Raw genomic sequence first — 15,282 nt, forward strand, 5'->3', positions numbered from 1 at the left:
CAGGAGAAGCTGACAGGCTGCCATTTTCAGTGCAAAAGGACAACAACATTTGGTAGGATTCACAGTGCCTGGGAAAACATATTTCTATGGTGAGCAAGGAGATTATACAAAGTCTGGAACCAAGAGGTGATGGATATTTTCACATATGGTGCACAATGCAAGCTGCCCTAAAAGAGAGGAAAACCCAGACTTCTATCTGTGCTACTTTTCCTACACTAAAAGGAACATAGTCAAACAAATATCAATCCATGTATTTACCAGCCCATGCAATAGTACTATCACACTATTATGTACTATAGTACATAATACATTGTATATATTACATTGTAATTATTATGTTGCAGGGAAGTAACACTAGTGTATATAGCATATATTGTAGCATATTATAGTGAAGTACCTATTAAACATGATCTTACAGAATTTCATATACAGCTTATTTGAACTTAAGTAGATACCCTTACTGTTTTACAGTTTTTTGCATTCAGCCAAGTCTTCTGCAGCTCTAGAAACAAATCACTCTAAAATACAGGAAAATTTCTCAAAATATATGGGGTTATGACGAGCCAGCAAAGAGGTACTGTGCCTATTATTAATACCCTGATAACTGGAAAAGACAGCCTTCTTTATTTGTGCACAGAATTATTTAGAGATAATAACTTCTAAAAAATCAAACTACTTAATCAAATCAGACATTCAAATCTTAGCATCAAAACAAAGGGGGAAAGGGAAGAGAGATTATTGAAATACTTGAAGTTTTGTCTCAACTGAATCTAAACAATCAGCTCTACACTTTGTAACCCATCTAATGCCATTCAAAGCTTGAAAAGTATGAAGAATTCTTCAGTGCTTGATCCATTTGAAAGATACTATTTGGGATAATGAACAGTAAAAAAAAAGGAAAACGAGAAAATTATTTGTGACAACAACTAACCACATGCATTTCTAATAACACCTGATATCGCCATCTACACACGTTTCAGAGATTTGTTTTCACTGGCTTTCCCCCATGTATGATCTAATTACTTCTTGCAAAGAAACAGCCCAAACCAAACAACTGAGGGTATGCTGCAGAGATCAGATAAAACCAGATGAGTTCTGTGATGCTTGCTAATTCCTCTGTACACGTTACCAGTAATGAATGATGGACTTTGCAGGGACTAAAACAATCTGAACTATGAAGTACAGATGAGGTGCACAGCGTAATGGAATATCCAACTGCATGTATTATGCTCCTCAGTCTAATCCCTACAGCACACAGGGCAGTTTTGGAAAAATCTCTGCCTTCAGCAAGAATGCAGATTAGTTGTTTTCAGACCCTGGCTTTCAGGAGAGTACTTGAGCTTCTACGTGGCTTTCTAGACCACATCCTGTTCTGTTTGCTTGTCTTGGACTACTCGTTTAAAGCAGCTCCATGTCCCCTTGAGTGCTTGATCAGTGGCTGAACAGGGACAATAAAGACTGTTAAGTCACTTGGTGATGGGAATGCAGTTGTTCTTCACCTTTCAAAAGTCATCCATGGTGCAGGAGAGGGAAATTTTGGGTGCACTCTCCTGCTTTGGATATGTCTCTTAAAAGGCAAATAAAATATCCAGAACAGCCACTCACATTTATGTAGCTGCCAGTGGCAGCACACCACATAGTGGCCCATGTGAAGGACTGGCTAAAGGCCAATAGCTTCTCTTGAGATCATTTCCCACAAATGCCATTTCATGCTCCCACCTACTCCTCCTCTCTACTCCAAAGCTGGCCTTTATGCAGTGATAAGAACAAGCCCAGAACCATGAAAAAGAAACCAGAAGATACATAAACAGTGCTAGCACACTACATCCAATGGCAAACAACAGCACACGTACACAGGAACCAGTACACTACAGCATATGTGTATATACAAATGGTGTCTGGAGAGAACATAATGGTTTGTTACCACCTGTACCTAACGCACTGCGTATTTTGACTCAATTTGATTCAGTAAGTAGACTTTCAGAATCAGTGATTTGTGACCCCTCCCTCCCACCATTACATACGCACATGCACAAGTGTGTGTTTTAGCCATCTTGTTGTTAAACAGGTTTTTAGTTCTATCTTTTACACTATTGTGCTATATTTCCTCCTGAGAATCAGGCAAATAAACTGAAGTCAAGATTTAAAAGCCTTTGTTAGAGCTGTGCCAATTCACATCAGGCGAGGAGATAAATATTATGAAATAGAAAAAGCAACTGATCTCACACAAATCTCACACAAATATTATGGCAGAAATAACTGGGAAGAACAGGAGTCTCAACCACTTTTGACACTCAGGTGACAGCAGGACTCAAGAAATAAATTATTATCCTGGTTATAATTGTAGTTGCCAATATACAGAAGTTGCAGCTCACTGCCTGGTTCCGCCCCTCCTCTCCACTTCCCTTCAAAGTCTCTAGTGCTGCTACCTATCTGTCATGTACATCCAGGCACAGAAAGAACAGCGGAGGAAGCTGGGGTGAAGGTGAGGGACTGGGAATAAATACAGCTGGGTGGCAAGAGGATGAAAAGAGAAGAAAAATTAAATGCTCCTAAAGCAGAGGTTCTTACAAGCGGGGGTTCTTGTAGTAAAGGGAGTCTCCTTACTGTCATCTAAAAAGTCTTCTTCCTCATCCTCCTTTCTCAGGCGCCTCTTGGTCTCCTCATCATAAATGAGGCCCAGCAGGTTGGCAGGGCTCTCACTCTCAGCATGGCACAGCTCATTGAGGCGGACACCAATCGCCTGTAGACAGGGAGAAAGCAAGCACAAGGAGATGATAATTTCAGCCCAACTCACCGGTGGTCAAGGACTCTGCCCTGTGCAGGCTGTGGAAATGTTCCAGCCAGAACAGAATGTCCTGGCTTTACTTTTATTGCCTGCAAACTGCAGTAGAGAAAGGGATGACAGAAGATTAACTGCTACCAAAGCCATAATTTATTTCATTTTTCAACCAAAATTTGCAAACAGTGCCAAATTTCAGGTTGAAAAATTTCTGCAGATTTGGTTAAATAACAAAAAATAAAATAACACAACCAAACTGCCACATGATAGGCAGGAGGAGATTAGGTCATTATTTTGTATGAATTTCTTACACTTTTCTTTCTCCCCTCAATATATGAGTTCCAGATTTTTGCTAAGTCTTCCCACTGAGAATGCTTGTCTTCTGCTGAAGAAACTGTTGTGTGACCTAGGAATCCAGGAGCAGTCCCTGTTTCCTCCCCAAAACTGCAGAATGCCCATGGGAAAGCCTGCTTCCATCTCCATGATGCACTTTCCAAAAATGAGCTGACAATATGCTTGTAAAAGCCGGGAAGGTGCATGGTGTAGAGGGGACTCACATAAAGGACACAGTCAGACAGATTCCACTGAACACTGTGACATTCTCCAGAAATGGGAGGAGGAGAGCTGCCAAGAGACAGAGGTTATTAGCTTGGCTGCTCAGACCCAAGCCAGGTTCTCTCCCTGGGTTGTGTTTTGCAGTGGAAATGTACTGACATGGTCAGCACTAGCTCGAGGTTTCTTTAAACGTGGTCCACTGAGAAGCGTGCTTTGGTTTAACCTAGAAGAATATGGGTCAACAAGGCTTTTTTGACATGGATTATGGGAGTACTCCAAGACTGCATAACACATGGATTTCAAATTCCCCTGAGCCTTGGAATGTATGGTTTGGTTTGGTTTGGTTTTTTTTGATCGTGATGCTTACTGTAAATATCTCTAGTTTTGTGAAGAGGTGAGAAGCATAAAGCTCACTTCCAGATAGACATATGTAACAGGTATCGAAGAGGTCAAAGGAACTTCGCCCACTATTTTGAGATGTGTGAAATGACTTGCAGTAAGCATCAGACCTTCAACAGGTATACGCTGGTGAGCTTCCAAGAAATTGCAGGCAGCGCTGACAGACAGGCAACTGCATGATCAGATAAAACTTGAAGGAGCCAAGCTCGAAACAAAGACAGTTCTTCAGATGATTTGCAGTAGCCCCATAGAACTTCTTGCCAAAGAATGAGGAATGCAAACAGTTTGTATGGGTGCAAAGAGAGACCGAACAAGTACGTCAAAGAGAAAGACATTATTATATAGCACCACATCTCGCTCAAGCAGCCATGGGCTAAAAATATTTGGAAGCTATAAAAAAAGCAAGTAGTATCATACACCCTGCTCTTACTCTTCCTTGGGCATTCATACACGACAAGTGCTAGAAAGAAGAGTGTGGACCAAATGGATCCTCAGAGGGAGCACAGCAGGGGAAAGGGAAGGAAGGGGACATGGTTACATCCTAAAAAAAGTCCATTTCCACTAGAAGAGCTGACCCTGGCAGGCTGTGAAGCGCAAGTTGAGGCTTGTAAGTCCCCATTTTACTGAAACTGAAATGCTGCATAGGATCCAATTACCCTTTCATTGTGGTATATTTTTTAATGTAAGTAGAAGCAAAAGAAACACTTACATCTCCCCACTGGTAGAAGAGCTTAGCTGCATTCCACTGCAGCTTCTGGTTCCTTTTGTTGCCGACGATGGGAGAACGTCCACGGGACAGGCCTTTCTTAGTAATGTTCACATGGTGGCCCTTCATCCACTCGGGCCAGTTGCCACGATTACAGCGGTGGACGAAGCGTGCACATTCAAGGAACAGGGCTGCTCTTGCCACTACAGGAGCTTCCTGAAATGTTTGCAGAAAATAACCTTAAATACAAATACATCGGAAAAAACTCTCAAAACAATAGAGGATTTTGTGCTTTAATCAATTGCTTCGCAAGTTTGCCATGGAGTTGAACAGACAGAGCAAGCTCTTCATCAGAGTCTGAAAACAAGATCTCTGCCTTGAGTCACACCTCTTGAGCAAATAAAACCAAGGCTTATAAGGACGGAAGAGTTATGCTTAACCCAACTACTAGGGGGCAGGAAGAGCCACTTTATAAACTTACAACCAACCTTGTTTCAGTACAGCTCTGTAATCCTTTCTTTCAGAAACCATGTAACTGCCAAAAAAAGCAGAAGCGTGCATCTGAAACTTTTACTGGAGGAATGAGTCAAGTTTTCTTTTCACCTTCGCTAGTGAGGCTGCAAATATTGCAAGCACAAATGGCAGCATGGCCATGTAAATCCGAGCATTTGTCACGTTAAGTCAAGCCTACACATCTTGGGGGTGGAAGTATGAATGGAGGCTTGCTGAAACTAGGAGAGTGCTGTTGCACATACAACAAGCAGATATAGAGAGTGGAATTCATTGCTAGCATAAGTCAACAAAATGTCACTGGCCGAACTTCAATAGCCCTAGCAAGCATCAGACAATTTAGTGCTGGAACTCAACATCAGGCAGCCAAGTTTTAAAGTGGTGGCCTCAGGGGAAAACGCCGCTGCTTCCAGCTTGGAGAAGCATTTTTCTGTAATGGGAGAAATGATGCTGGGTCTATCTCAGTTTCTATTCAGTGGCCCAACAGGATCCATGTTAGACCAATAATGAACGCTTCTGAAACTCTCAGATGTGTTCATAAAATGGACACTGTAATTGGTTTCCTAAAGCACAGCTTAGACTCAGGAAGGAGCTTTCTTTCCAGCAGCCTACAGCTCTGCAAAAATAGCATCTCTACAGACATAGGAAGTGACCAAAAGCAAATGCTCCTTCTAATTCCCATTTAATTTTCTCCCTCTCTTCCTGCAGTTTTCACAAGCAAAAGCCTCTGTGGCCAGCTGGTTATAAAACTAACAATACAACAATATCTGCAGTTCACGGGCTGGCTTTGGAGCGTTCCCCAACATGGATTTCACAGAGCACAAATGTGTGTATTCCACACATTTAGATGCTGACAGTTTTAATGAGACAATTTAAACAGAGCAGTATCTACTTATAAGGGGAGGTTCCTCATTTGTGGTCCATAATCAGATGGGTCCTCAGGCCATGGAAGATGGTCTGCAGTTGGTATGTGGAACATAATTAAATAGGGCCTCTGATAGTGCTTTCATCAAAAGTTGAAAGCAAGAAAATTTTGGCCAATGCTCCAAAAGTTTGGGAATTGATTTAAGAAATTCTGTACTGCTGCTAAACTTACAGCCAGAAATCACTACACACAGGACTGAAAAAAATCATGCCATTTAGGGGACTGGCAAAATAAAATAATAAAAAAAAAAGCATTACATTTTGTCCACATTAACAAGACAATATGTTAATTGCTTCCTGACAAAACATCCTGTTGCAGCTTTTTGTTCATACTTTATTCAAACATCAGAAAAATATCTCAATCCTCAATGCTCTTGAATAAGGAGAGCACTAAAGCTTGCCCAGTGCTCTGACAAGGCAGGCAGGAATCTGAAGCCAGACACTCACTGACAACCAGAAGCAAAACTAGTATCTAGCACATGGAAAAACCATAACCATTTACTTGTTGCTCACATGCAATGTGGAACACAGAACAGGAGGGGATTTTATTATTTTATTCTCACAGAGTTAAAATCTTAACCAGACCTGGAGATATATATGAAAAGATGAAGAGCCAGCCTTAGCCTCCTCCTGTTTTAGTTCACCACTAGTAAAGTCACAATTTCTTAGCATACAGGAATCTTGTAAAAATACATGTTGTAAACATTACGGGAGCACTCAAATACTGTAACTAAACTAGGATAGGTAGGGTGGTGGGTGAAGGGGAGGAGGGTTGTGGCCTGGAGCAGGAACTCCAAGTGAAAAGTCACTGAAAAGGCCTCCTGCTTGAAGGACTTTCTGAATATCACAGGGCACAAGCTCCCCGTGACTGCTTACCTGAGGCTCAGAGAAACCTGAAGCAGCAGCAAGAGAAAGATGAAGATATGACAGAATGGACAGGGATGGAGTCACACCACAGAGAAACACATCACAAATGAAGAGAAATGAATCAGGCAGGTGATGCATAGCTGAAAAGAACACAAGTAACCATGGTCACTGTCAAAACGTAACACAGCAGCAATACTCTCACAAACCTGCTTGTTCCTGTGCAACTGTTCACAAGTTTAACATTAGACCTACTACATTGCTTTGCCTTTTGAAAATTGCTCTTCTGCTGTATAAATTGACACGAACAAGAATGCACCATTTTCTTAACAAAATTTCAGGTACTCCCATTGAAGCTTTTCAACAGATACTCTGATGTGTGCTAATGACAGCAAAAGGAATGACCTGTGTGGGAGGGAGCAAATACAGAATGGATTTGGAGTTCTACAGCATCACATTACTGTTCAAGTACGGCTGATTCTGTAGAGTTTTATGACTGCAGAGCATTTAGGTCCAGTTTTGTTTTCAAGAACAATGAATTTTATATGACTAATTAGCCAGTGGTAGTTTTCTTGCACCCTTTCTTATACTCTACAAGGCATATGGAGCAAAAATTCACTTCCATTGGTCTCTTCAAGGTGGGGACAAAAAAACCAATGCAAATTAACAACAATTTACTTTCAGAGTAAATAAAGCAAATTCAAGCACTATCAAAAGATGCTCTGCTTTGTCTAGCCACAAGATAAGTTTGGCATGATGTCCTGGTTTGAGCTAAATAAAACTAATTTTCTACTTAGTGACTTTACTTTTGAGTTAAGTGTCTTATAAGTGGCTGTACTTGCTGAAACTAATGGCGTGTTTTTCCAGACAGTGTTCACTTCTACAAGTGATCATGCTTGTATGTTATGTGAACATCACAAGGCCACTGTCTCACCATGGGTGCCATATATGCACCTGCAGCGTGGAGCAGACAGGAAAGATCGTCCCAAACTGACTAACTAGGTATTCCATCCCACATACATCATACTCAGTATAAAGCTGAGGGACCACGACCTTCTCTGCCCTCTGCTCTTTCCTTCTTCTGCAATGGCCAAAGTCCAAGCAGAACTCTGCTAGTTTGTCTGCCTCTGATCCTGATCCATGTGTTCCTGAAGCCAATTCCTGCATCCTGCTCCCACTGCTGCTGGTTCTGGTCTGGGACTTTTCCAGTGCCCTGCTCTGCAGAGCCTCTGGTGATGTAATCGTCATTGAGAGGGGTTGGGGGGAGGATTTTATACTGGTTTTAGATATAGTTGTATTTATCTGTGTATATTTCATTATTTTCCTATTTACATTATTATCCTGTAGTATTAGTATTATTGTTTCACTAAATCTGTTAGTTTTATTTTCCAGCCCATAAAGTCTCTCTCCCTTTTTCTCTTCCCTTCTGGGGAGGGGAGAGGAGTTAATAGAAAGCGTCTGTCCAGGATTTAGTGGCAACCCAGCCCTAAACCACGACACATGTGAAGTAGCTTAGCAGGTATGTGAAGACAGGTCATGAGTTAACCAATGTTTAAGAGAATTGACTCAGAAATGTTAGTTCAAATCTCTGATTAGATCTAAAAATGGTCAAGTACACTCCATGACAAAACTCCTTGCTTCTATTCCCAGTCATCTGTTCTGGGGATCTGTTTGGAGCAATCTCTGATTTCATTCCCAGTCATATACCCTCCTATAGACAAGTGTTTCTCCTACGGAAACAGGGACATGAGAAGAACAGAGCCTGCCAAAAACCTTTCGGGACATGGAGTCAGGATACTGGCAGGTATTCTTGCAGTTAGACTTTGCTTCTGGCCTCCCAATACTTGGTAGATCCTCTCAAACACAACCTTGCCATAAAGCAGTGCCATTATGGCATTTCAGCAAGGATAAGAGAATTACCTGATCAAACAGACCAGCTCACACGTCTTACTGCAGAAGTGTAGTGATGATAGGTGTCACACATTGCTAATCTGGTCAAAGGAAAGCTTGTGTTTCCCACCTGAGTCACTTACACTAGTCTAATTAGGATACTTTAGGTAACGTGTTTATACAATGCCAGCCAGTGGTTTATTGGAACCCTCTGCAGAAACTTGACCACAGACTGAAATATCCTATTACTTGCCTTTCAACCTCCAAGTTTCATAAAAAGGAAAAGAAAATCCATTTTATTATTGCCAACTCTGGTTTTAAGCTGGTGACATAAGGATGAAACTGCCTGCAACGTATTATCAATTGTCACTGAATGTTTGCAAAGCCACAAATTTCATGTAGTTTTATAAAATTCAGTCAAGGATGGATGCTGCTTCCGGGAAAATACACTAACAACATAGTTTCTAAAACTAAGGCAACACTTAAATCTATCAATAAATCATTACCCCCATAAGCATGCCTTTGTTTCATTGTTCTAATTTCTTTAAATCACTGTGGCAAACCTGAATAAACTTCCAGGCTGATCAAAGATCCTGACATCAGTATAAGAATGAAATTTCAAAAATCTGCACAAAAAAGTATGCTGAAAATGTTTATGAAAGAACTGAAACTGCAGCTTTTTGCCTTTCATTTTTTAAAGGTTGCCATCGCAACTAGGGAGGATAAAATGACTGAAGAAGCTTTTAATTTGCATCATACCTGATTCAAACTGTTACTTCAAAAGCCTCAAAACAGAAGTTAAAAAGCCAGAATCTTTTCTGTTGGGTGTGCTCTATTGACATAAAATGTAAGAATTTTCCATAACGGCACACATTGCCGTTAAGCAATACAGTGGTATGACAAGCTGTCATCTTTGGAAACTGCTAGTGCTTGTGACTTCTTAACTTCTGTATATCTCCAATGCTTTGTAGACAAAATGCCAGCTAAGCAGGTACTTGTAAGGAGTCTCCCAAATCTGTAATTAGAATAAGGCTTCTTTCATCCTTAGCTGCAGACCTTCTAGAAATTCTGATACCAAAGCCTTCTGCATCATTCGGCAGAAAGGAAACAGAGTCAAACTCTCTTATGTAGAGGCAGGCAGCTCTGGAAGTCAGAACAGACATCTTCAAACAGTTCACTCTGAGCAGTAGTTTTCAGTTGACTTCAAACATGGGCACAGAGATAGTTGGTCTGTGGCAAATTTAAAAAATAAATGCGCATTTACAGCCAACAGGGACATAGTTGCTGTTTTATAGTCTGGTTTATTAGCACACAGAGTAGTGCGTTCCCAGAAGTATCTTGGTGACATACTGGTCAGCAGTGAGCTCCTCCCTGCCCGCACACCTTTAGTTCAAAACTCGCAATGGGGTGGCAGCCTGGCAGCCCTGAAGAATGAAGTTGCCTTTGTGCAGCATACCCAGCAGGAGTGACTATCTGCCCGAGCCACCTTCTGAGCTCACTGCAATCCTGACTGTTAGGAACCACTTCTGAGTGTGAAAGCATGAGACAGACTTCCCTATCAGCCACTGCTTCCACAGCTTCCAGCCAAAGGTGCTGGAGTGTGCCCAGAAAAGGGCAACGAAGCTGGGGAAGGATCTAGAGCATAAGTCTTATGAAGAGTGGCTGAGGGAACTGGGGTTGTTTAGCCTGGATAAAAGGAGACTGAGGGGAGACCTTATTGTTCTCTACAACTGCCTGAAAGGAGGTTGTAGCAAGGTGATGGTCAGTCTCTCCTCCCTAGTAAGAAGCAATACAGCAAGAGGAAATGGCCTCAAGACGTGCCAGGGGAGGTTTAGATGGGATATTAGGAAACATTTCTTCACCAAAATGGTTGTCATGCATTGGAACGGGCTGCCCAGGGAAGTGGTGGAGTCACTATCCCTGGAGATACTTGAGGACATGGTTTAGTGGTGGCGTTGGCAGTGCTAGGTTAATGGTTGGACTCGATGATCTTAAAGGTCTTTTCCAACCTAAACTATTCTATGATTCTGTGATATCCAGCAGCAAGAGCGGGCACTAGTGAAGAAAACACCTGCCTACTGGAAGATCAGCGGGGACCAGATCCAACAGTAGAGCTAGATGTGTACTGATAGCAACAGCAACTTTGGGCCAATGTTAATGCAGACTTGCTTGAATCTGCAGCCTAAGGATGCAAGGTTAAGAAGAACTATAAAGAAGTGAGGTACAGAGTGTATAATTTTTACAACTATGGAGCAGACAAGGCAGCCCAGCTCAAGGAACAGCACCAGCAGAATGGGAGAGTCCATGAGCCTGGCATCTCCAGCAGCGAGCAAAGAACCTAAAGATGCACTCAAATGGCATCACAGTCAAAGTGGCGAGAGACGGGGAGTGGGAAAAGAAAGTGATAGAAAGGATGTGGATGCTCTGAGAGCAGTGGCTTTCAATCTTTTCTAGTTTGCAGACATCCAAACACCTATTGAAGGAAGTAGAAGAGCACTGTGTAGATAAATTACTAATAACTGGCTGGTTTTTCATAGCTGTTTTTGTCACACTCTCGTGCTTGTCACATAAGCGCCTCATAGAGCCCCGCTGGCCCAGGAACTACAGGCTGAAGGCTACTGCTTTAGAAATGGAAGAGACTGTTAAAAAAACCCAGCAGCTGCAGGGAAAAGGAGAAAGGAAATACAGAAGAGACACTTCAGGAAGACAGGAAGGAGGGACTGAATTGTGTCACTTCTGTGATTTGGATCAGCAAATGAGCAATATCTGCATTTAAAAACATGTACACACCGACATTTGAAGTTTTTTCCACTGATTGGCTCTGGTAACTGTTCTGGTTCAGTGCTGTCTAATACATTTATAACTCTGGAGTGGAATTACTGTGTCTCTCCAGGCACAGTTATCCAGTCTTCAATCCTTATGCCATAGGTTATTATTTACACTACGGACAGAAGCAGAATGGCTGTGAGCAAAATGAGAAGTCTGACAATAAAAGCTTTGTGCTGGCAATAATCTAGTTATGGGGAGCCATGTAATTAAAAAGATCCATTTTGTCTGCATACTGGTCCAGTCACAGATACTAAAACTCCACCTAATAACAGCACCACTAGTCAACGTTGCTGTGATGCTTTACCTGCTTTCTGTGTGGGCATGAACAGCATTAGTGAGTGACAACAGACCACCACAAACACACATGCTCTCACTCAGCAGGTAAAAATACACCAGTGAAAGACTTACAAGATCTAAGGCTGCTGCCAAAATGGAGGCATCGGGGATAGTGCCTGGTTCACAGCAGTTCAGGAGAAACTGAAAGCGCTTCATGCCTTGGCGGATTGCTCCCAGGTTCACAACGTTCTTGGATTTTCCTCCTTCTTGGTTGGAGGTCAAGTGATCATCAAAGCTATGGCAACCTAAAGAGGTAGAGCACAGAGGGGATGCAGGGAGAGGCAGGGAGAAGGGAACATAGTCTCTCACCAATAAAAAAAGTGGAACAAAAATCCTCATGAGTACAGTCTTGGTCTAAATCCCTTCCTCACCCTGGAACACTGTCTTGAAGATAACAGGGGCATTTTTACAGTATTCATGACTCCTGTGAAATAGGTGTCCAGGAAGCCATACTGATGTCTGCCCAGAACAATTCCACCATACTCAGTGTGAAAGCCCAGGATCTACTCCAAATAGGTGAAACAGAATACAGCCCTTCCTCCCCACCTCTTAGCCACAGAGCATCTTGCGTACTGTCTGTTTTTCCTGCATAATCTCTTATCTTACTTCTTATTGCCTCTAAGTTTGCCTTGAAGTGGAGCATGCATAAACTTTATTACTCATGTCTCGATCTAGTAATATGTCATATAGTTGGACAGAAAAATCAGGAGCAAATATTAAAAACGTTCTAAGTGGAAATCAAGTACTGTCCTTTCATTTAGGCATACATCTTCTGCAATTGCTACAACAACCCAAACCGAGACTGGACTCCACTCCTAGGTATTATCCATTGTTCCAGCCTTTCTCCCTTGAAGTGTCCTTGCACTCTTTGGCATGGAAGGCTCCCTCACAAAAATTACCTTTGAAAATGAAGCTGGCACCCCCTTACAGGGCTTCTTTCAAACATGATTTTAAACTCCATGTATAGAGTTCACATCATAAATCAACTAATCCTGTGGCTGATTGGAACAAACACTTCTGAATGCAGAAGATCATTGCAGTCGGTACCCAAAGTTGAGAAAGTGATAGAAAGACAGATGAAAAACCAGGAAAGTAGTTTCAAGGCCAAGGTGGCTGGTCAAAACAAGAACAGCCAGCTACTGGGCTTTTTGTCTTTATCCATTATACTCTCCCTGTTTACATGTGAAAGCACAAAAGTTTACGGAATACTAAAGTATAAAGCACTGAAGAAGAGAACACACAGCAAAGAATTCAAGATTGGCTTTAAACACGGGTTTGAAAGACAAGAGGCAAAACATCAGCTCTACAGGACTTTGTGACTTCTTCCTCAGGGAAGAAGAATGGCTGAAAACTCAAAGTCCCATTGAGATTGCACTCCCCAGAATTACTTGGAAAGCAATTATGTACCACAAACAATAGTAACAACAGAAAATGACAATGCAGATCTTCACGTTTTTCCTGAAGACAGTTACATCAAATTTCAAAATACTTCTTTGCGACATCTGTGGCTTTTCTCTCTCCAGTGAAGCTGTACATAGATTTTCAGTAAACAAAATGTTCCTGTGTTGGGAATTATTTCATAAAAATGCAACAAACACACACATAAAGTAGAAAGAACAGGTAGAACACTTACATAAATGAGAAGGAACAAATGCCCTTTCCTCCCAGCTCCTCCTGTTTCCTTAGAGCATGCTATCTGAGCCTTCCTGCTATGGCTCTTGTAACAGGAAGTCATTTGAGACACAAAAAAATGCTCCCTATTCAGGGCCCTGTTAGGGCTGTGCCTGTCTGAGATGAAGAACAGAAGTCTGACTTTCTGACAGAGAAAGGCATGCCTAGTGTTTCTCCCTAAACCCCACTCTAAAGATCAAGCAGAGGCTTTGTCCATCTGGGCTCAGTGGTACCACCTACAATCTCTACAGCTCTCTGCAGTCCTCTGCAGTCCCAGCCTCACACTTTGTTGAAGCTTTGCAACAGAATATTTCAGAGGCAGCTGATGATTATCCTCTACTACGTCCATCCTGGAGCAGCCTTGCTGTAAGCAGGGGAGCCCTCGCTGGCTTAATGTTAACATGACTCAGCCCTGCAGAAAATCTCACCCAGTAAGCAGAGACCATTTCCTAACACAGGAGGATGCTGGACATCCAAGCTCCTGCCCCACAGTTGCTTCCATATGAAGCATTCCTGTACGAATGCAAGATCAACCCTTAGAGCAAGCATGTGCTGTGGTCTGCCTGTGCTGCTATGCCTTGAACACCCTGGCAGCTTCTATGGTCACACACAGTGTCTTCAGTAAGTGCCAGAAAGAACATTTAAGGGTGTCATGAAAACATACTGTAATTCATTCCTGTATGTATGCTGTGTTCTTAGTATAGGTAGAATGGTCATTAAAATAAACATTTTGTTAGGCATGACTGAGCATATATTTGTGTGTATATATATATGTATACATATGCACACATACAGATACACACACACACACACACACACACATATGCTTACGTTTTTATCCAAAACAGAATTTCCAGTGGTCTAGATGATATATCACAATGAAGATTACAATTCATAAATGACACGATAAAGTATTTGACTTTTTTTTTTTTACTGTAATGTATTTCTCCTCTCTCCTTTTTCTTTTAAATTTGGTCTACTATGTTAAAAAACCCAAAAACACAAGAGGAAATACCACATGGAAAAAGCATGAGCAAAGTAATGGCACAGCATCACGAATGACAAGAATGGGAAGGCAGAAATAGGTTCCAAAACAATGCTTTAGGGTCAGACCTTGAGGGATTTAATAGCATGCCCATCCACCTTCAGCAGACTTTTATTTTCTCCATAAGCACATAAACCTGCAAATCTTTACAGAAGATACAGAAGCACTGGAAATCTGAAGGCCCTCTGTAACGCTGCTGTTTTACTGTGCTACAGAGTTCCACTCTGAAAAGGCCTCACAGAGATTTCACTACGCACGCACAAGCATGTACACACACACAAGTATGTACACACAGGCACGTACAGCTACTCTAATATTTTTGCTAACAGTATGTGGCTTTCACTGCACACCAGAGATCTTCTGGACATGGTGTTACAGCTTCCTTAACTGCCACACCTTGCCTTATAAACTTGAAACAGCCTCCCTTTATTTCAGTTAGTGATCGGGCAACGATCCAACCCTCCCCATCAACATCACTGGACGATTTGCCTGTTTCCCAAACTAACGTGCAAGGGTCTTTGTCTTTAACCCATTGCATCACTTTTATTATAAGGTATTTCTAGTGCATGCATATGTCAAAACGAAGCATGTCACGTACATCTCTTCTCTCACAGGCATGTAAAAGTTGCTTCAAGTGCTCTTCATCAATTACATAAATTCTGATGTTACTCACAGAAGACTGAAGTAGGGACAACACTTTCAAAGTTCAAAAAGCCGATACTGATGTGTCATCTGAGTTTTCATGCCACACATTCTGAACAAGGCTTTTGA

General features: G+C 41.8%; 1 protein-coding gene across 1 annotated transcript in view; it reads right to left on the bottom strand.

Annotated features, from left to right (window-relative positions):
* Positions 1 to 15,282, bottom strand: part of UNC80 (unc-80 homolog (C. elegans)) — a gene marked incomplete at its 3' end in the record, with an annotated part of 70,047 nt that overhangs the window by 14,891 nt on the left and 39,874 nt on the right. Inside the window, exons 22-25 of the mRNA XM_010188289.1 lie at positions 11,868 to 12,040; positions 4,446 to 4,658; positions 2,608 to 2,743; positions 1 to 68 (exon numbers count right to left, since the gene is read on the bottom strand). The exon at positions 1 to 68 is cut by the window's left edge and continues 81 nt beyond it. Coding sequence (XP_010186591.1) covers positions 1 to 68; positions 2,608 to 2,743; positions 4,446 to 4,658; positions 11,868 to 12,040 — 590 coding nt within the window. The remainder of the gene's footprint in view (positions 69 to 2,607; positions 2,744 to 4,445; positions 4,659 to 11,867; positions 12,041 to 15,282) is intronic.

Source organism: Mesitornis unicolor, unplaced genomic scaffold (genome assembly GCF_000695765.1).
Source record: "Mesitornis unicolor isolate BGI_N332 unplaced genomic scaffold, ASM69576v1 scaffold13647, whole genome shotgun sequence".
Classification (NCBI taxonomy): Eukaryota; Metazoa; Chordata; class Aves; order Mesitornithiformes; family Mesitornithidae; genus Mesitornis; species Mesitornis unicolor.